Below are 21,737 nucleotides of genomic sequence, written 5' to 3'. Positions count from 1 at the left end.
CAATTCCAGTTTCAGTGTGGCAGCAGAGTGTGGGTTCAGCCTCCAGAATCAAATTAAAACTGCCACGAGAAGTTGTCTGTCCGAGGCAAAGACGCAAAATCTAATGACAATTGCCTCAGCATCAGTCTCCCTTGATGCATTTGATTACGCACAGGCGAGCACCCAGTTTAAGTCGATGCGGACCAGGAGGAAGGTTTGAGTTGTCTGAGTTTTGTTCAGTTCATTTTTTGTGTGTTTTGTTCATATTTTAAACGTATTTGTTTTTGGTAATATTGCGTTGTTCATATGTCAAATTTTAGTGGCCTCCACAGTCACTGCGGGGAAAAAAAAACATTCATCTGCTTCGTGTGGTGTGTCAGTTCTTCATCTGTTCACTTCATGAATAAATGCATAATTTGCTATATGCTCGTCCTGTAAATTCATGATTAAAAATGAAAATGTGAATGAAAATAAAAGCTGTTAAATGTCCTACGAAAATATGAAAATTAAAATGACGGGTGGTAATAGATTATGACGGAATTTTTACGATCCTGTCCGTCAAAATGACAGATGATGGGAGTCTAACGCAACTACTGGGGAATACCTCTTAAGAGCTTAGTTGGTATTGGTATTGTGGCTTTTGATATTTCAATAAGTTTTGTTAGCTCTTCATGACCCATGACAACGAAGGATTGAAGTTGCTTGTGAGGAAAATAAGACACTGTTTTCTGAGGTACTGTGACAGACGATTGCATAATTCAATTTTATTTCTGATTATTTCAATTTCATCGGTAAAGAAATTCATGAAGTCATTACTATTGTGCTGCGACTGAATATCTGGTTCAGTTGAGGCTTTATTCCGAACCAATTTAGCCTCAGTACTGACTAAACACCTAGAATTGTTGTGGTTATTTTCTATGAGTTTGCTAAAATATGCTGACCTGGCAGCTTTTAGTGCCTGTCTGTAACTACAGACACTATCCTTCCATGCACCGTGAAATACCTCTAATTTTGTGTTCTTCCACTTGTGCTCAATTTACCGAGCTGCTCCGAGAGCATGAGTGTGATTATTGTACCATGGTGCTGGGCTTTTTTCTTTAATTTGCTTTAATCGAAGGGGGCGACACTATCGAGTGCTAGAGAAGACTATTTTCTGTTATTACATCAAGTTCTTCTAGACTTTGGCTTACTGAATATATGAGAGAGAACTGGAAGATTATAAATGAAACCTTTAGTGGTCGAAAGAATAGTTCTACCCGAAAGAAAGCATGGTTTAGATTGCGATCAGCTAATGTTGCTCAATGTTCAGAGAAACGAGGTAATGATCTGAGATGTCATTGCAGCAGAATTTCTATAGTATCAACATCAACTCCATATGACAGAATTAAATCTAGCGTATGATTATGGTGATGATTTGGTCCTGTCACATTTTGTCTGACTCCAAGAGAGTTGAGAACATTGATAAATGCTAATCTTAATGTGTCATTTTCATTATGTGCATTTCGAAATCACCAACAGTTAAAGCTCTATCCACAGTAACTACTAGATCTGATACAAAATTTGCAAATTCACTAAGGAAATCAGAATACGGCCCAGGTGATCTATATACTGTAGCAAGGGCAAAATATATATATTTTTTTAATCTGACGGTGTCACATTAAGCATTAGTTCAAAAGACTTAAACATATATCCTGTTCTCTGAGTAACACCAAAAACTGGTTTCTATATAAGCTCCGTGTGAATGAAAATGTTTGTTTACTTTTTTTTTATTCAATTTTTAAGGCATATGGTTCATTTCATTCTGGTGCCCGACCGATAAATCGGCCGATATTAGACTTTCACAGATATATCGGTATCGGCGTATATGTTTCCCTCCCCCTTCTTGCGCAGATATGAAAACATTTTTTCAGAACTTATAATGCAGAAAACAATGCTTGAGGTGATTGAGTTGGTGTCATAATGTAGTTTGTCCGGCAGAGCGTACTCCGGCTCCATTGTTTACAGAGCTGAGCTGATGTGGTTCCGCATATAGTGCGGAGTTAAGCAGTGTCTTCACAGTAAGTTGCTAACTAGTTTGTGAAATCCTACTGGAAAGTTAATAAAAAAATTACCCCACCATTTTCCCTTTTCAATATAACTAATATAATGTTAACCCTGTCAACCATGTCACTCACGTTTATCACATCTGTTTGCTATGTTAGCCAGCTATAGTTTGTCAGTGCATTCAGTAACGTAGCAGATTGAAAGGTAAGCAGAGCATCTTTTTGCGGCTCAGCAGACAACGGTGGTGGATTGTGTCTGTTGAGTGTTAATTTCATGCTACATTGTTACTTAGTTGGTAAGATGCATGCTGGAAAGTAAATAACGTACATCTTTTACTCTCCGTGACAACGAGCTTATACAGTGCATCCGGAAAGTATTCACAGCGCTTCACTTTTTCCACATTTTGTTATGTTACAGCCTTATTCCAAAATGGATTAAATTCATTATTTTCCTCAAAATTCTACAAACAATACCCCATAATGACAACGTGAAAGTTTGTTTGAAATCTTTGCAAATTTATATAAAAAAAATAAATAAATAATCACATGTACATAAGTATTCACAGCCTTTGCTCAGTACTTTGTTGAAGCACCTTTGGCACCAATTACAGCCTCAAGTCTTTTTGGGTATGATGCTACAAGCTTGGCACACCAATTTTTGGGCAGTTTCTCCCATTCTTCTTTGCAGGACCTCTCAAGCTCCATCAGGTTGGATGGGGAGCGTTGGTGCACAGCCATTTTCAGCTCTCTCCAGAGATGTTCAGTCGGGTTCAAATCTGGGCTCTGGCTGGGCCACTCAAGGACATTCACAGAGTTGTCCCGTAGCCACTCCTTTGTTATCTTGGCTGTGTGCTTGGGGTCATTGTCCTGTTGGAAGATGAACCTTCACCCCAGCAGGTTTTTTGGAGCAGGTTTTCATCAAGGATGTCTCTGTACATTGCTGCATTCATCTTTCCCTCGATCCTGACTACTCTCCCAGTTCCTGCCGCTGAAAAACATCCCCACAGCATGATGCTGCCACCACCATGCTTCACTGTAGGGATGGTGTTGGCCAGTTGATGAGCGGTGCCTGGTTTCCTCCAGACATAGAGCTTGCCATTCAGGCCAAAGAGTTCAATCTTTGTTTCATCAGACCAGAGAATTTTGTTTCCCATGGTCTGAGAGTCCTTCAGGTGCCTTTTGGCAAACTCCAGGCGGGCTGTCATGTGCCTTTTACTGAGGAGTGGCTTCCATCTGGCCACTCTACCATACAGGCCTGATTGGTGGAGTGCTGCAGAGATGGTTGTTCTTCTAGAAGGTTCTCCTCTCTCCACAGAGAAACGCTGGTGCTCTGTCAGAGTGACCATCGGGTACTTGGTCACCTCCCTGACTAAGGCCCTTCTCCCCCGATCGCTCAGTTTGGCCGGGCGGCCAGCTCTAGGAAGAGTCCTGGTGGTTCCAAACTTCTTCCATTTACGGATGATGGAGGCCACTGTGCTCATTGGGACCTTCAATGCTGCAGAAATTTTTCTGTACCCTTCCCCAGATCTGTGCCTCGATACAATTCCTTGGACTTCATGGCTTGGTTTGTGCTCTGACAAGCACTGTTAATAATTAATTATAATAATTTTATAATAATAATTAATTATATTTATTTATCACACATTATACATTTGCACATATACAGTGAAATTCTTTTTTTCACATATCCCAGCTAAGCTGGGGTCAGAGTGCAGGGTCAGCCATGATACGGTGCCCCTGGAGCAGATAGGGTCAAGGGCCTTGCTCAAGGGCCCAACAGTGGCATCTTGGCAGTGCTGGGGCTTGAACCCCCAACCTTCTGATCAGTAACCCAGAGCCTTAACTGCTGAGCCACCACTGCCCACCTCATGGTTGTTTATGTAACTGTGTTGACTGTGGGACCTTATATAGACAGGTGTGTGCCTTTCCAAATCATGTCCAATCAACTGAATTTACCACAGGTGGACTCCCAATCAAGTTGTAGAAACATCTCAAGGATGATCAGTGGAAACAGGATGCACCTGAGCTCAATTTTGAGTGTCATGGCAAAGGCTGTGAATACTTACATACATGTGGTTTTTCTTTTTTTTTTTTTTTTTTTTTTTAATACATTTGCAAAAAATACAAACAAACTTCTTTCATGTTGTCATTATGGGGTATTGTTTGTAGAATTTTGAGGAAAATAATTAATCCATTTTGGAATAAGGCTGTAACATAACAAAATGTGGAAAAAGTGAAGCGCTGTGAATACTTTCCGGATGCACTGTAGCTACCTACCTAACCACGTAGCTACTTTCATAGCTTGTCAGCCGAGTGTAAGCTAATGTGTAAGCATGTATTCACCAAACTGTTTTGTTCAGGATTCGCAGTTTGGTACCCCCTTCAACCGAACAATTCCAGTCATTGCATTTACAAAATGTAATGTATAAAAGTCTGGATTTCCACCGTTGAAAGTTTCCCCTGAACTTGTATAGCAGAATACAGTGTAATGCTGCTGTTTATCTCTTGACTATGCAGGTGTAAATGCTTCTTGTTTTACAACCTGCCCCTAATTGACTGGCAATATTAAAATAGTCAGCATTTGACTGATACTAAATAGTACTACTGATGTTTATGTAACTGTTTGCTTTATTTTAATTTATTCTTTATTTAAATGGTCAGCAACTGACTGATACTGAACATACAGTACTGATGTTTATTTAGCTATTGTATTTTATTTATTCTTTATTTTCTCAGTGTTCAGTTCTAGAATTGGTTGACAATGTATAATAATAACGTCAAATATTCTTTGATAAAAATATTTTAAGAAAGCAGCCTTCTGAGTACCTTTGCATAGTCATGTCAGTGCACAATCCACATAGAAAAGGTCTGTTTTCATTCCAGCTCAAAAATTAACTATATTGGCCACCATATTGGTAATCAGTGAATTTCCCCCTCTAAAATCGGTATTGTATCGGTCTCAAAAATTCCATATCGGTTGGCCTCCATTTCATCACCACCCCCCCACACAAATATTTTTTTATTAAATAAACCCATGTTGCCCAGCCTTCTATATATCATTCCCTCAAATGCTGCCACCCTGCCCAATTCCATGCACCACTCCTGAAACTAGGGCACTCCAGCTGACTTCCCCTAAGGATAACCTGTCTTCTGATCATGACACCAGCCAGGACCCAATTCTTTATGTACCCATCCCCTATATTAATAACCGTCCCATCGCCTAGAATACAGAATCTGGGGCAAAATGAAATGAGTATCCAATACATCACACACAAAACTCTGAACCCTCAACCAAAATTCTTGGATCTTGACACACCACCAAAAAACATGGGTTGTGTCCTCGTCTTCTGATTGGCATTGCCAGCAGGTGAGTGTGTCTTTGAGACCAAGTCTACACAATCTAGAGGGGGTCCAATAGAATCAATGTAAAATCTTAAATTGCATCAGACGCACCCTTGCATTCTAGATGTAGACTTGACTTTTTTAGAATCCTAGCCCACACTCCCTCCTCCAATACCAAGTATAAATCTTTCTCCCATAATCTCTTGAGAGAAGTTGAAGCTCTGTCCCCCAGACACTGAATTAGCAGAGAGTAATACACTGATGCCTCATGACCTTTTCCAAAAGCAGTAATCACCACTCCCAGATTATCTGCCGCTTTAGGGGGTTGTATGCTACTCCCAAAAATAGTACAGAGCAGGTGGCGCAGCTGTAAATACCTAAAGAACTGAGATCTGGGAATCCTAAAATGTTGAACCATATTTTCAAAGGACCTCAACACTCCACTCTCATATAGGTCACCGAGCGTATTAACCTCCCTCACAATCCACTCTGACGAGCAGAAAGGGGACTTATTAATACAATAATTCAGCCATATGCTTGAGGCAACATTTAAATAAATGTCAGAATTAAACACTCTGGACACTTTTGTCCATGCCACGTGCAAATGCGAGATAACGGGGTGTACCTTCTCCGGCTAGTTTAATTGAAAGGCTTTGCAGTGGTGGAATAGGGGCAAGAACTTCCTGTTCAATACAAAACCAGTGAGGGTCTCTCTCAGGTGGAAGTGACCAGTGAGCCAAATGTCTGAGACCGAACCCATAATAATAAAACAAAATCTTGGGTAGGCCTAGCCCACCTTTGTCAATCGGCCTATATAACTTATTGAAATGTAATCTGGGACGCTTACCATTCCAAATGAAGGACTTTGCTATGCTATCAGATTGCTTGAAATAAGAGAGGGGGACATCTACAGGGAGAGATTGTAGCAGGTAGTTGAATTTTGGAATACAGATCATTTTAATAACATTAACCTTCCCAATCTTAAATAAATGTAATGAAGCCCACCTGCCCACATCGCTCAAACCTTTTTTTTGTTTAAGGGGTCAAAATTAACTCTAAATAAATCACACAAACTTGCTGGGAATAAAATGCCCAAATACTTAATGCCCTGTTTGGGCCACTGGAAGACCCCGGCTGAAAAGCCGTTGATGGGCAGTATGCTGTCAGAGCCAAAGCTTTGGATTTAGACCAATTGATTCTGTAACCTGAGAATTTAGGAATTAATAATTCTTTGGAGGCAAGGCATAGATCTAGTGGGTTCAGAAACAAATAAAAAAGTAATCTGCGTAAAGCAAAAGCTTATGTGCCATACCTCCCGCCACCACCCCTGGAAAATCATCCTTTCTTATCGCGGCTGCTAATGGTTCCAGGGCAAGACGGAACAATAATGGGGAAAGAGGGCAACCCTGTCGGGTGCCCCTATCCAGAGTAAAATAATCTGAAATTAATCCATTTGTTTGTACTGCCGCTACCGGGTGTCTATAAAGTAACTTAATCCATTCAATAAAAGTATTCCTGAACCCGTATATTTCCAAAATCTTAAATATAATCCCATTCTGCCATATCAAACGCCTTTTCTGCATCAAGTGAGATGGCAGTGACCGGAGTCTGATCGTTCACCACTGCCCACATGACATTAATGAAACGCCTAATGTTATCAGAAGAGTTACGGCCCCGAATAAACCCCACCTGATCTATATGTATAAGAGATGTCATAACTTTACTCAATCGGTTAGCTAAAATTTTTGACAGTATTTTTACATCTAGCTGGATCAGGGAAATTGGATGGTAACTTTTACACTCGCTTGGATCTTTGTCCTTTTTAAGAATCAGACTGATCCGGGCTTGTGTCATGGTTGGCGGAAGCTTTCCATTCTTTAATGATTCCGTATAAACTTCTAGCAAAAGTGGAGCCAGTTCTGTAGCATAAGATCTAAAAAATTCAGCGGCAAAGCCATCTGGCCCCGGAGCCTTGCCTGTAGGCAAGGCCTTAATTACCTCACCAAGCTCCTCCAAGTTTATCTCAGAATCGAGAGAATTTTTTTGCTCAGCCGACAGTTTAGGAATTTCTAATGGTTCCACAAAGTTTCTACTATCCTCTTCAATAGACAAAGATGTGGAACTATAAAGATCAAGATAGAATTCTTTAAAAGCATTATTAATATCAGTGGCCAAGGTAAATATTTCACCACCAGCAGATTTCACTGAGGGAATGGTAGAAAAAGACATGACAAAATAGTTTTGTATCTGTAATTCAATCGGGTCAATTCTCTGAGGCCATTAGATGATATTCGGCATTTCAGCTCTGCCTCTGCACTTTTAAGATTCCCGTCCAATTCCACAAGTGCTTTGGATTTTTCAGTGAATGCTGCATACTGTATGATCTGGCCCCCAAGATCTGCCTTAAGTGCCTCCCAAACCACGCCCACAGAGGATAATGTGGACCAGTTGGTACTCCATATAGACATTGATTTCAGCCTTTTAATATTTGTTGGAATTCAGGATTTTGCAAAAGTGATACATTAAAGTGCCAACTATATGATTTCCTTTTCTTCATATGTGGCAACACCTCTAAACACACCAGGGTGTGATTTGAGACCAAAATGTTTCCAATTGAGCAATCAACAACAGATGAAAAATTTCTTGCATTCCTTGAATCGATCACGTGTCTCTCATTGAATTTGCAAAGTCTGGGAACAATAAAATGCTGTGGTTCTTCCAAGAAAGCCTTCCTTTACTCCTCGCGTAACACAAGATATTTAGTGGATGATCTCAGAAATTTTGCCAGAATTGATTCTCTGCAGATCGGCAAGCAGGAACCCTATGAGCTCTCTCGATTCCCATTTTATGGCCTGCTATGTCGAGCAGATTCGGAAAGAGCCCATCCAGGAATTTCACCGTATCCTGTCCCTCTGCTCCCTCAGGAATTCCAACAATATGGACGTTATTCTGCCGGCTATGGTTCTGTATGTCCTCCAACTTCTCCCAGACATGCTCCAAATCCACCTAGGTCGCTAGCAGATTAGCAGATAATTCCCTCTCCAATGACTTCAGGTAATCGATCCATTTCTCGACATCACCCACTCTTGTAACCACATCAGTGAACTTCGCCTCCATGGCAGTGATCGATAGGTTGTGGTGGTAATCCTTGTTCTCTGCGGGAAGTGGTGAGACATCTCATTATGGGACTTAATGAGCATATACACGCATATAGGACTTCAGTAATAGACACATGGATTAAGTCCACTGATTTAGACCACTGAGTGCATTATTGAAGTCCCACCCCTTATCTATCTAATCTACTGCACTGGCCTAATTCCTCATTCAAGTTCAGATCTTCTGAGAGAATGAACAGTGGGGCTTCTGGCGAGATATACCGGTTTTTTGAGGGAGATGGGATATATCTATAACCTAAAGTTATGGTTTAGGTTATGGTTGGTTATAAAAGTTACTCTTTCAGTTGATTTGCTTGACATTTCACCATGGGATATGGATAGTGCCCATTTGTTCAGGTATCTAGGACAAAATCATGTCCCGATAGGCTTTCTAACCCTTCTCTTCATCCTGCACATAAGAGATCTAAGCTGTCTCATATGACCCCACTATACACTGTGTACTTGCACTATAAATTCTGATATCTAGTGTATGAATTTTCAAAGTAAACACCAGTGTTTTTTTTTTTTTACTACATGGTAGACTTCACAGTTTTTTAGCATAAGGAAGTTACATTTCAGATTCATGCGACGTGTTTCCATTGGCTTTGGCATGTTAGCCAACCTCAGTCCAGCACTGAAGGCTAAGGTATCAGTGTGCCATTGCATCTTGTGCACGGTCAGGCAATGTGAGTCCTTACTGACATGTCTGACCATGCACACTGCTACTGCTTTGTGAAACTCTTTAGGACAGTCAATGCCAGGCGCATGTGCAGACGATGGACGTGGACTTTCTGTGTATATCTAGAAAAACAAGGCTGCACCTGGACAGTATGCATGTACTGTGCTGATGATGAAATTTGCATCAGTCGCATTGTGTACAAGATGTAGTGGCATGAAAACCGAAGTATACTTTGACCTTTAGCTTATATCTAATTTTGTTTTATCAGACCAGCATCGCTGCCAGGTAATTTCACACCAGAGTGCATGAAGTGTCCAACATTCCGCACTCCATTTCAGTTAAAGAAGTAAGCGTCATCCAGGGACTTGTAGTACTCTTCTCATTGGATCTTTCAGTGTATATACTACTTCCATTATTTGCTCTACAAAATGGCATAGAACAGTGCAGAATTATTAGATGGGATGCAGCTCTTGTGCTATCTTTGCTGTAGAATCTCACATGTGTAACTGGAGGCCCAGTCTGCTGCCACACAGACAACTTCTATTGAGAAGATCTTGAATAAAACCAAAAAGGCAGCCATTGTTCTGGTTTTCAGGTCATGTAGGATAAAATCCTAACATCCACTACCACCTAGTAAGATAAATCATGATGCTGCAAGACCCTTATCAGTCCCTTGACTGGTCCTTATCTGTGGAAGGACTCTGAGACAAAACACACTTCGCACAATGATAACATTCAGAAAGCAGAACAATGGAATTGCACATGTTAATTTATACTCTGTGAATTTATTTTGCTGTATTTCATTGGTCCCAGTGCTATTGGACTTCACTCTGATACCGTATCATTTTGGATGAATTATGCTTTTATAAATTACAACCACTTCACATTTCACACAAGATCTGTTGGTTAATCATTTTTAGTTTCTTTGTCTTTTGCTTCTCTGGGTCATATTACAATGAAAGTTGTCTAAACTGTTAGTGGTTATTGTGTGCAGTTAATGTTAATTTGCTTAGTCCCAGTACTATTGTTGTACTACTACAAAATAGGGTGTTAGGTGTGTGGGGGATTTTTTTTATTTTTATTGTTTTTTTTGTGCTTTGTTCTACTATTTCAAGCGCATAGCAAGTAATAATCAGGGATTAAAGTTCTCCGTTTCTATGACTGATTTCTGTCAATAGAGGTTATGTACTGGGTGGGTGTAACCGCAGTGACTTCCACCTACTGTGACGTCATGTGCATACCCTCTATTGCAAGGGTCTTCAACGGGGGTCCGCAGTGGTACCGCAGGGGGTCCGCAAATTATTTTTTGATCCACCTTGGTGGCATTTGTAATAATCACTCACTCGCACGCGAGTGACAGCGAGAGACAGGAGTATGAAGTGTTGAAGTCCCTCGCAGCTGCATACCAAATCTTAGTGTGACTAAACAGTGGTAGTCCCGGACAAACCCTTCACGCGCCCACCGCTAATCACGAGGTGCTCAATGCGTGACGGACATCAGGAGGGTCGCATGAGTAAAAGCGTCTGCTTTGCGTTGGTCATGCTGTGCAGTTGAGCAGATGACGGCCTGCTTTCAGAACAATAGCTTTCTTGCCTGGTGTAAATAGTTACCGTTGAGATTATCAAGCTGGCATACAGGGTCCGTGTATACACAAGACGGCGACTCTCAAATCAACATAATTAAAGGTGCACTCATTGTTTTCCTCATTACACGTTTACTCAATGAAATCAACAATAATTTTAAAATATATGTATAAAATCGATCACTCGCATGAGATGAAGACTCCATTTTAGTAACCTTATAAAAGTTGTTTTATTCTGCATGGACAGCGTCTGTCTGTTTTCTTTCTGTCTATCTGTCTGTCTGTCTTTCTTTTTGGAGGAGGTTTGGCACAGGGATTTACAAGGGAATTTAAAAATGTCACTTCATGTCAAAAATGTTGCAGACCCCTGCTGTACATCCCTGCTGAATAGACCAGTTAAAACCAGCTTAAGCTTGTTTTAGCTGGTTGCCCAGCCTAGCCAGGCTGGTCAGTTAGCAGGTTTCAGAGGGGGTTTGAACACATTTTAGCTGGTCAGGCTGGGAGACCAGCTAAGATCAGCCTGACCAGCTAAAACCAGCCAACCAGCTTTTTTTTTCTGTTAAGTGTTAAGAGGTTCACATTAAAACAGTTTGGTGTTATAAGATAAATAAAATAAATTAAAAAAAGATAAATAAAAACATATGCACTGAAAAGTTATATAGATGGTTGATTATTTGTATGCCTAAAAAGTGTGTCAAGCATTGCAAAAAGTATCAGTTTTATTTCATAGATTGAAAACAGCTTTGAAATTACGCAAAATGTCAATAGAAAAGCTGTTCTAAAACATCTTCCCTTAAAATGCTACTGGTCTCGAGTATTTAAAGTGTCGGTTAAAGTAATATGACTTAGCCTGAAAAAAAAAATTGTCAATTTATTTATTTATTTATTTTTTTTCTTTAATACCTGAATAATGATTAGCCTATATATGCTGTGTTTGACAAATTTTCCTCTTTATGCAGGTCTCTGGGTAAATCGGCTATAATGTTCCCACTGATATGTAGTGGATAGTGTATGGTGAGCATTTTATTAATTATACATTCTTAAAATTGTATCTAAAATGTATATTATTTTGGTAATTGCATGGACATTTGTTTTTCAGAGTTTTGTAAGGAGAACTATTCCTTGGACATCTAGGAGGACACCAGGATGGCACAAGGATGGAATGCACTCCAGCAAGCCCAGATTCCATCCAACCAGAGCTCCATAGGAACTGTAATGGAATCAGAGGAGAGCTTTTCTCATGATATAGAACAATTAATTGAGAAGGAGAACCTTTCAGGCATAATGGATTTGCAAGAAATTGACAGATATGACCTGAATGAATTGAACACAGAGTCATGTTCTCTCCAGGATGTTTGCTGTGAATCATCTTTGCATGGACAGATTAATTCAGCTACCATTAAACAAGATATGTCAAGGGATAAAGGAGAATGTAATGGTTACACGACAGCATGTCACTCACCTAACTCAGGTGAGTTTGAGTCTACGTTGGAGGCACATTCTAACAGGGAAGTATCAAAACCTGCTTTGACAAATGCCAATCTTGTGGATTATTCAGATATAAGCAGCTGCTCTGAAACAGAATCAAATCTTGATTGCAATTTTAATTCTGCCATTGAAGTTAACCTGGGTGGCAACCAATCTTGTCAGTCTTTGGAGGAAGGAGACCAAAATTCAGACAATACAATGCACTTTTCTGATGAATGCCATAGTACTGGGGAAGTAAATAGCAATGAAACAAATCAACAGCAGGACACTGGTGGGAGTGGACCTCCAATGACCATGTGTGAAAGCAAAGTAGAAAATGTAAACCATGTGAGTGAGGGTTGGAGAGAGGAGGCACGTCTCACAAATGTTGAGGATCAGTGTGCAGAAGTTCAAACCATGGATGATTTCAATGGTCTAGTGCCTTTGTCAAAAGAAAAGCAAATTGGGGAAAGAGACATTCTTGCTCATGATTCGGGATGTCCTGTAAATGAAACCATGGTGCATTGCAAAGACCTTGGTACTTCTCAGGATGGTTCCCCTTGTGCCTTGTATAATGTAAATAATGAGACCCCATCCACTTTGAAAGGAGATGAAAACAATTGCTTAACCATAGATTCTCTAAGTGGATGCAAAATGGAAAGAAAGAAACCAGATTCTGAAAATACATCCTCTTCCAATGAAGAACAAGTGGTTGAGCGAAGTAGTTTTGGATTTCTTGAGTCTTGTTTTGGTTTAAAAAGTTCAGAGCAAAACATTGAGGATCTTAAACACCTGGAATATGTACAGGTAAACCAAGTCGATGATACAGATTTTTCAATTGTTGAGAATATGACCCAGATCCCAGAGAGAGATCTGTTTAATCACATTGAACCACCAATTCTCCTAAAAATTGCAGTTGAGTCTAACAACAGGATTCAAATTGGCGAGGAAATCAATGCAACAAAAGATCCACCAGTACTCAGTGCTTGCCAGACACCCACAACCTCCCTAAGTCCTGTGCCGCAACATTTTCTTACTGAAAATGCCATCAATGATAGCAGATTTCCTTTATCATCTTTCAAGACACAAACGAGGAAACTGCAGCCTGTTGTTCTCCTTAAGACAACTGAGAAGAGAACGTCTGATGGAAAAACATACCACTGTTTTGAATGCAGAGAGTCCACACAAAGTTCAGATGAGCTCATCGAGCACTACCATTGCACTCATTCTTTGCATGAGTCTCAGTATTGCCCCACTTGTAAATCTTATCTCACTGGTGGTACATTGACTGAACAACATATCTGTGGAAAAGTCATGCTAAATGATAAGTTCAAGACTTTACTGTACACCAAAGGGGTAACTGAGGAAAAAGGAAAGTTTGTATGTAGATACTGTAGGAAGTCCTTTGTTCGACAAACTTTTCATGAAGAACACGAGTTGAGGCACATAGTTGTCTCCCAACATAGATGTAAACGTTGTGGATTATACTTTTCTAGTGCTCAAAAATGTCAAAGTCACAAACGTAAAGCACAATGCCAACCCATGATACTAGAATCTTCTGTACAGACTGCAGATCGTGCAGAATCAACCCTTAAAAAGCCAGACATAAACTTTGTGCTTGAAACGGATTGCTCCAATACAGGACTCCCTGATTGTTATGTAAAACTTGTGGATGTATGTAATAGAAACCAGTCACCTGAACAAATATTTTGTCAAATTTGCGGGAAAAGTTTCAGACTCAGAGCACAATTGAAATCCCACCAAAGATCACACTCTGATGAGAAGCTGTTTAAGTGCGAGAACTGTGACAAAGCATTCAAATATTCATGGAATCTTAACAAGCATAAAAGAGAGCAGTGTTGTCAAAACATTGTCCCACTAGTAAAATCTTCAGTTCCAGAGAGCAGACTTCAAGAAAATTTCAAATGTCCCATCTGTACTCGTGTGTTTAAGTACTCCTACAATCGGACAAGGCATTTACGTGAACAGTGTCTCAAAGAATACACACAAAAAGGCAAAGGAAAGATTGGCGAAAACAAGTATCGATGCCCTTTGTGTAAAGATGTCTTTACCTTGGCCGGTAACCGCAAGAGACATATCTGGAATACCTGCATTAAGCTTAAGATGTATACAGCCAAAAGGTATGTGAAGAGAAGAAAGGAGATCAAGGAAACCATCAAAACCAACAATGAGGGCAAAGAGTTTCCATTGACGCTGCCAATACAAAATAAGCCGCATTACAAATGTACTTTTTGTCCATCTGTGTATGCTAGCAAATCTGGATTCTACGGACATCTAGCAAAGCATAAATTACTTGCAAAAAACAAAAAGGCAACCAAATACAAACATGTTAACACGGTTGACTTGAAAAGCTCAAGCTTTGCCAGTCAAAGCCCAGCTGACAAGGAGTCTACTGATGAGGATGTAAGCCTTCCTTTCTCTTGTCGCTTCTGTGGAAGAGCCTTTACTTCATCTCACTCATTCAAAAAGCACTTACAGCATCATAAAGGAAACAAACCTTTTCGCTGTTTAGACTGTGGTACAAATTTTGCTAGACATGGACACTTAATGACTCACAAAAATGTGCACAAGCGGAAATTACAGTGTTCAGACTGTGGGAAAGTTCTGCCATCAATTGGAGATTTGTTAAAACACAGACTGTCTCATCCAAATAAAGGCTTGCTCAAGTGCCCTGATTGCCCAATGCAGTTCAGATTTCCTGTATTCCTTCTTCGACATGTGGTTGTTCATGAGAGAAAGCGCTCGGTTGAACAAGCTACTTCTCAAAAGGTAATTCCCAAAGAGGAAATTCCCAAAGAGGAGTTCAAATGTGCTGTCTGCCAAAAAGCTTTTCATGATTCAAAGGCACTAAGCGAGCATTGTTTAACTCATATGCCAGGACCTTCAGCATCCAAATGTCAGTTTTGCAAACGTAATTTCTCTAGTCGCGCTGTGCTGATTCGCCACATCCGCCTTCACACTGGTGAAAAGCCTTTTCCATGTGTGAGGTGTGGAATGCACTTCCACAGACAGGAAGCTCTTAAATTGCATCAGGAGAAATGTACAGGGGTACAGAACAAACCCTATAAATGCTCATACTGCCCACAATCATTTCGTTTTCCCAACAATTTGGAATTCCACGAAAGAGCCCACTTAGCGAAAACACTTTTTCCTTGTCCAAAGTGTGGGAAGTTTTACAGTAAAAAAAAAATTAAAGCACATGAAAGTTTATGCAATAGTGAAGAATTAAGACCTGCTTGCAGAAAATGTGGTAAAATTTTTAGCAGAAACAAATACAGAAATGTTCATGAAATACAGTGCCAGGGCAAGCTATCTAATGAAACCATAACAGATGGCAAGGACAGATTTAAGCAGCGATGTCCACATTGCTTTAAAGGCTTTAGATCTAAAGGTTTTCTCCTGCGACATCTTTCTATTCATTCTGAGGAAAAATCATATGCATGCATGCATTGTGGACAGAAATATGATAGTCAGCAGCGATACTTGCAACATGAGGCTTTTTGTAATGGTGTGTCCAAGGAACGTGGATTGGAAAATTTGAGTGGAACGGAGAAAACTAAATCTACTTTTACTGCAGACAAAAAGCGGAAAGATGTCAAGAGAGTTTCAGGAGAAAATGTTGGGGAATTTAAGTGTAAATTTTGCACTAAATCATTTTCCAGGCCCAGATATCTAAGACGGCACATCCTTACTCATACAGAGGTCAAGCCATATCGGTGCAAGACCTGTGAAAGTTGTTTCTCACGCTATGACCATTTGAAACTGCACCAAACCCGCTGCAGAGGAAAGGGTCGACTTGAGGTGCGAGTTGTCAAGATGACTCTAGACAGCTTGACTACAAGCTCCCAAAGCAAAGAGCAACAAGAAAATGAGACATTGCAATGCAAAATTTGCTCCAAGCAGTTGTCCACCCATAGTGATTTGAAGCGTCATATGGCAATGCTGCACATTACTGATAAACCTTTTCCTTGCAAAAGATGTGGTAAATCTTACAGTTCTGTAAAGACTTTGAGAAGACATAACCTCACAATCAAATGTAAGAGGGTTTCTAAGGAAATTGAGCAGTCTGCCAAGAACAATGTTCCAAACCAACCATGCAGAGAAACATCAAAACTTCTGCAACGTATACAGGTACACTACATTAATAAATTTAAGTACCAATGTGAATATTGCCCCCGCCGCTTTAAGTTACCTGGACAGCTGAAGGTGCATCTACGTCTTCATACAGGGGAAAAACCATATGGTTGTGCCAACTGTGGAGAGCATTTCATCAGAAGAGACTACTTGAAACGGCACTTGATTAAATGCATTGGAAAGGGCAAAAGTCAAGAAAAAGTCCTTTGTGACAAGTGTGGTGGCCTGTTTACCCGGGATGCACTCTTGGTACACCAAAACACCTGTGTCATAAGCTCAAAATCCTCTGAAGTGGTTAGGAATGCCAAGAGCCCCACCAAGATAAAAGATTTTTCCTGTACTTTCTGTAGTGACCGCTTTTTATTGTTCTCACAGCTCCAGCAGCATTTTTTATCAAAGCACAGATCTGATCAACCCCAAGAGTCAAATGAAGGTCAACAGCAATTGGTATCAAGTCAGCCGCAAGTCATAAAGCAAGAGCCAGTTGATGAGGAGTATGAACAGAACCAACCAAGCAGCAGTCAGAAACCTGCAAAGGAGCAATGCGAGAAGTCATACAAAGACCTTAACAAACCTCTTGAATGCCCACAGTGCCACATGCGATTTGTCAATACCTCCGGGCTGGGTAGGCACATGCGCATTCATAGTGGAGTCTACCCACTTTCCTGCAAAAAATGCAATATTGGTTTTTGGAGCAAAAAGAGCATGGAGAAACACAGAAAAAAATGTAGAGGTCACACAATCATCACAAGTAATAACTCTACCCTGGAAAACGCAGGTGAATTGGAAGGCAGTCTAAATGACACCGTGCTTGTGTTTAATAAGGGTTCCAACACAACAGGAACTGGAGTACTGCAGACCAAGTTCTCATGTAAAGATCAAGACACAGAAAATGATGCTGATAAAGGAGATGCAGCTGTTCACAAGTATCAGTGTTCTGAGTGTGATCAGAGTTTTACAGATGGACTTAGACTTATAAGCCATTTGGAGGAACATGGTCGTGAGGATCAAGAACATAAATCGGGTGACGTTCACCGATGCCATGTGTGCAGTAAAGTTTTTGGTCAAGCTGGCTTATTGCAGAAGCATGTGAACATTCAACATAAGAAAAAAACGGCAAATACCTGTCCAGTATGTTTCAAGAGTTTTCGTTTTCCTTCTGACGTTGACATCCATAAATCTTGTCATGACCCCAATCGCCCCTTTGTCTGTAACAAGTGTGAGTTCAGGTATTGGACTGCTAAATCTCTGAGCATTCACCAAAGGATGGCTCATCCTTTGGGAGAGCTGCCCAATTCAAAAGAACCTAGTGCAAAAGCAGGAACTGAGCTCCCTGATGTATATAGGTGTCATCCATGTGACAAAACCTATACATTGAAATCATCATACGCAAAGCACTGCAGACTAAAACATGGACCTAATTCGGTCAAAAACCTTATTAATAATGAATCCAAAAAATCCTCTGTGATTCAGGAGTCCGATAAGGAAGAATCCAATGGAGATTTTGAAGATGGAGGTGACAGTGACAATGACTCTGATTCAGCACCATACTTTCCTTGCCATGTTTGCGGAAAAACATTCTTAACATCAGAAAGTCTTGAGGATCATCAAAGATGCCATCTTGGTGAAAAACCCTTTGAGTGTGAGGAATGTGGGAAGTGTTTCTTTCAGCTAGCAAATCTGCAACAGCATCAGCGAAGCCACAAATCTGAGTTTCAGTGTCAAATGTGTGGTAAAGGTTTCGTCTCACTCTTTGCCTTGCGCAAGCACAAGCTAAAGCATGTCAGAAACCGTCCTCACCGTTGCACAAAGTGTCATCTGAGCTTCACAAGCTCATCTGATCTAGCTGAGCACATGGTTACGCACCGTGATGAAAATTTTCCATGTGACCTTTGTGATAAAACCTTTTCCTGCAAATCAAGTCGTGCGGAGCATCGCAAGATACACACAGAGCAAGAGGAAGAGCTTCCTCCTTTAATTCCACCTGAACAGCCACAAACTAAGCAAATGACTCCAGCTGTCTCGAGGAGAAGCCTTCCATCAAGTAATGTTGAGCAGTACAAGTATTGTTGTGGAATATGTCAAGTGAGGTTCTCTGATCCAGAGCAGCTTTCAGAACATGGGTGTAATCCAGCAAAAGAGCGACCATACTCATGTCCAGAATGTAACAAACATTTTTTACATGGTTCTCACCTAAAGAAGCATCAGCTCAGCCATCAGTTGTCAGGACCACGTTCTTATCAGTGTAATCATTGCAACATGAGTTTTAACCTCCACCATCTTTATCTCACTCATTTACGAAGCCATGGGAATGAAGAGGCTTCCTCTGGTTCAGTTGTTTCTACTAGTGACAAGATGATCCATACAGAAAATGCAAAGCATGATAAAATTTACCAATGCCCAATATGTCCTGAAAGTTTTGAACAAGCAATGGAGCTAGCAAATCACCTATCTGTTCATTCTCATAAGTGCAGTGTTTGTAATATGACTTTTCCATCAAAGAAAAGCCTTGAGGAACATGAAAAATGCCATTTGACTGCTGCTACACAGTATGAATGCACTGAATGTGGTGACAGCTTTCTTGGCAGTGATGCTTTCCGCAAACACAACTGTAGTAATCGAAAGATGTCATTGTCACAAATGCACCCTTCAGTGTCGTCTGCCGCTTACCCCCTCTTCAAATTTGAAGTTAATAATGATGAAGAGGAGGAGGTTGATGTTGGAGAAGACTTCATTAACTGCCCCATTTGTCAAAAACGGTTCTCCTCCAATAGTAGTTTAGCAGACCACCATAAAAAGCATCATGAAGATCCCCGTCCATTTAAGTGCTTGGTTTGTGAGAAAGGGTTTACAAAAAAGAAGTACCTTACCCAGCACCAGCAGATACACAGTGAACGGCCTTACAAGTGTAATGTGTGCTCAGAATCCTTCAAAACGGAATCAGCTCTCATATCTCACAATAAAACACATGACATAAAAAGGAAACACCAGTGCTCTATATGCAAGAGATCCTACCTGACAGCACATGATCTTTTAAAACATGAACGCAAACATGCTGTAGAAAGTTCGAGGAAGGACAGTGGAGATTTCCGATGTGATATGTGCTATAAATCCTTTACCATGCCTTCACAGCTGCGACAGCACCAGGAAACACATGTAGGACAAATCGTCTATGAATGCACAGAGTGTGACAAAGCATTTGCTTTTCTAAGTCTTTTAGAGGAGCATCAGCATCAAAGTCATGCTGTTTCTGCAGAATCTCTCCAGTCCCAATCACCAACCTATTTTCCTTATCAAAGCCCAGTGACTGAATAAAGGGCAAATTATTGATGAATCCGTATCCTGCAATGCAGGTTATTCAAACTCATTCAGTTTTCTGAACATTATTTGTTAACAGAAGCTGTACATACAATTCAATGTTCTTTTTATATAGGCCTAACTGTTTTTATCTGCAATTAAATATGACATTGGTATTTTACCTTTGTTCTGAATCAGTCTGTAAATGTTTATTCAATCCGTTATCCTCTACAGTTCTGTTAAATGCTCACTAAAAGTTCTGTTTGTACAGTACTCTGACTGAAGTGTGTATATTGGATGAAGCAGTCTAGATGATGTATGGAACTTTAGGTATATTTGTATGAATGAAGTAGCTTTAGACATGTTAAAAATGTTTCATAGTATGATCCACAAGGATGTATAGCCGGAAATTGTTTATCATTCCTTTGTTACTGTAATTTTTGGCCTTTGTTACATGTACTAGCCATTGTGTTTAAACATCCTTAAAATTAAGAGGAAATGGCTAATGTTAATATTTAGTAGTAATTAGCGGTGTTAACTTTTTTAATTATTATTATTAGCCCTGTCCGTTTCTAAACATTTAAGGTCATTACACATTAGTTATGAGGTAAATGCCTTCCTGAGTTCAATACGTATTGTTTTATAACAATGCAGATTTATCTTTTAATTGAGAAGTCTCACTAGAATGGCTTTGCTCAAAAAACACCAAGCTTTTCATTGATGTTTATAAATGGCAGTTAATATTGTAGCCTTTCAGTATGAGTTTAATCCTTCATTAGTGCTCAAATAAATATGGCTATGAAAACCTGATGCGTAGTTGTACTTTTGTATTATATGGCAATGTTGAGAATTTCTTCATCGAGCAAATAAATACTTGGCGGTTAATAAACCAATTAAAAAAAAAATATTTGTTGATTTTGCATTTGTTTTATGTGGGGCTCAAGAACTTCTAAGGGCCCAAACATAATTCACGCAAGTACGCAGACGCGAGCGCTTCGCCAACGCATGGCCAAAGCGTGGTCCTGTTGTACATACATAACCTGTGTTCTTGCGTTGCTCTGGCGGTTACAAACCTCGGGACCACAAGGGGGCGAAAGTTTTTTAGGCACCATGAAACCCGATGTGTAGTCAATATGTCCACAGTTGAGGAGTGTGTGCTTTTGTATTTGCTGAAAAGACGACAGAAAAATATGTTTGTAAAAAACTTGTTCGGCAAGACTTTCCTCAAATTGCTGCTCCACCATGACTGTTGTTGATTAAAATTGTTTTTTTGCAGTAGCACCCCTTGCGGCAATGCTGAGAATACAGCGCGTACTTGCGTTAGATTATGAATTGTGCTCTGAAACATTTCACAATGCAACGACACTGTGAAATCGAGCTTGCGTAGCAAGATGCGTTTGCGTTCATGTACTTGCAGTTGAAGTCAGAAGTTTACATACTGTACATTTAGGTTGAAGTCATTAAAACAAAATTTTTATCCACTCCACAGATTTTATATTAGCAAACTATAATTTTTGCAAGTTGTTTAGGACATCTACTTTGTGCATGAGTAATTTTTCCAACAACTGTTTACAGACAGATTTTTTTCACTTTTAATTGACTATATCACAATTCCAGTGGGTCAGAAATTTACTTACAAAATTCCAGAAAATTACATCAAGCCTTTTAGACACATAACCAATTAGCTTCTTATAGGAGGTGTACTGAATTGGAGGTGTACCTGTGGATGTATTTTAAGGCCTACCTTCAAACTCAGTGCCTCTTTGCTGACATCATGGGAAAATCAAAAGAAATCAGCAGAGAAAAAAAAATTGTGGACCTCCACAAGTCTGGTTCATCCTTGGGAGCAATTTCCAAATGCCTGAAGGTAATCACGTTCATTTGTACAAACATTAGTACGCAAGTATAAACGCCATGGGGCCACGCAGCCATCATACTGCTCAGGAAGGAGACACGTTCTGTTTCCTAGAGATGAACGTAGTTTGGTGCGAAAAGTGCAAATCAGTCCCAGAACAACAGCAAAGGACCTTGTGAAGATG

The 21,737-nt window shown here is 40.1% G+C and overlaps 1 protein-coding gene across 1 annotated transcript in view; it reads left to right on the top strand.

Annotated features, from left to right (window-relative positions):
- The window catches only part of LOC127454042 (uncharacterized), a 30,957-nt gene extending 10,449 nt beyond the window's left edge, over nt 1-20,508 (top strand). The window contains exons 3-4 of the mRNA XM_051720972.1: nt 11,739-11,793; nt 11,879-20,508. Of these exons, the coding sequence (XP_051576932.1) occupies nt 11,926-19,716 (7,791 nt within the window). The 5' untranslated portion in view covers nt 11,739-11,793; nt 11,879-11,925 and the 3' untranslated portion in view covers nt 19,717-20,508. The remainder of the gene's footprint in view (nt 1-11,738; nt 11,794-11,878) is intronic.
- The last annotated feature ends 1,229 nt before the right edge of the window (nt 20,509-21,737 follow it).

The sequence above is a fragment of the Myxocyprinus asiaticus genome, chromosome 16, assembly GCF_019703515.2.
Source record: "Myxocyprinus asiaticus isolate MX2 ecotype Aquarium Trade chromosome 16, UBuf_Myxa_2, whole genome shotgun sequence".
NCBI classification, from domain to species: domain Eukaryota; kingdom Metazoa; phylum Chordata; class Actinopteri; order Cypriniformes; family Catostomidae; genus Myxocyprinus; species Myxocyprinus asiaticus.
The sequence above is the reverse complement of the archived record's forward strand: the minus strand, read 5'-3'. Positions and strand labels throughout refer to the sequence as shown.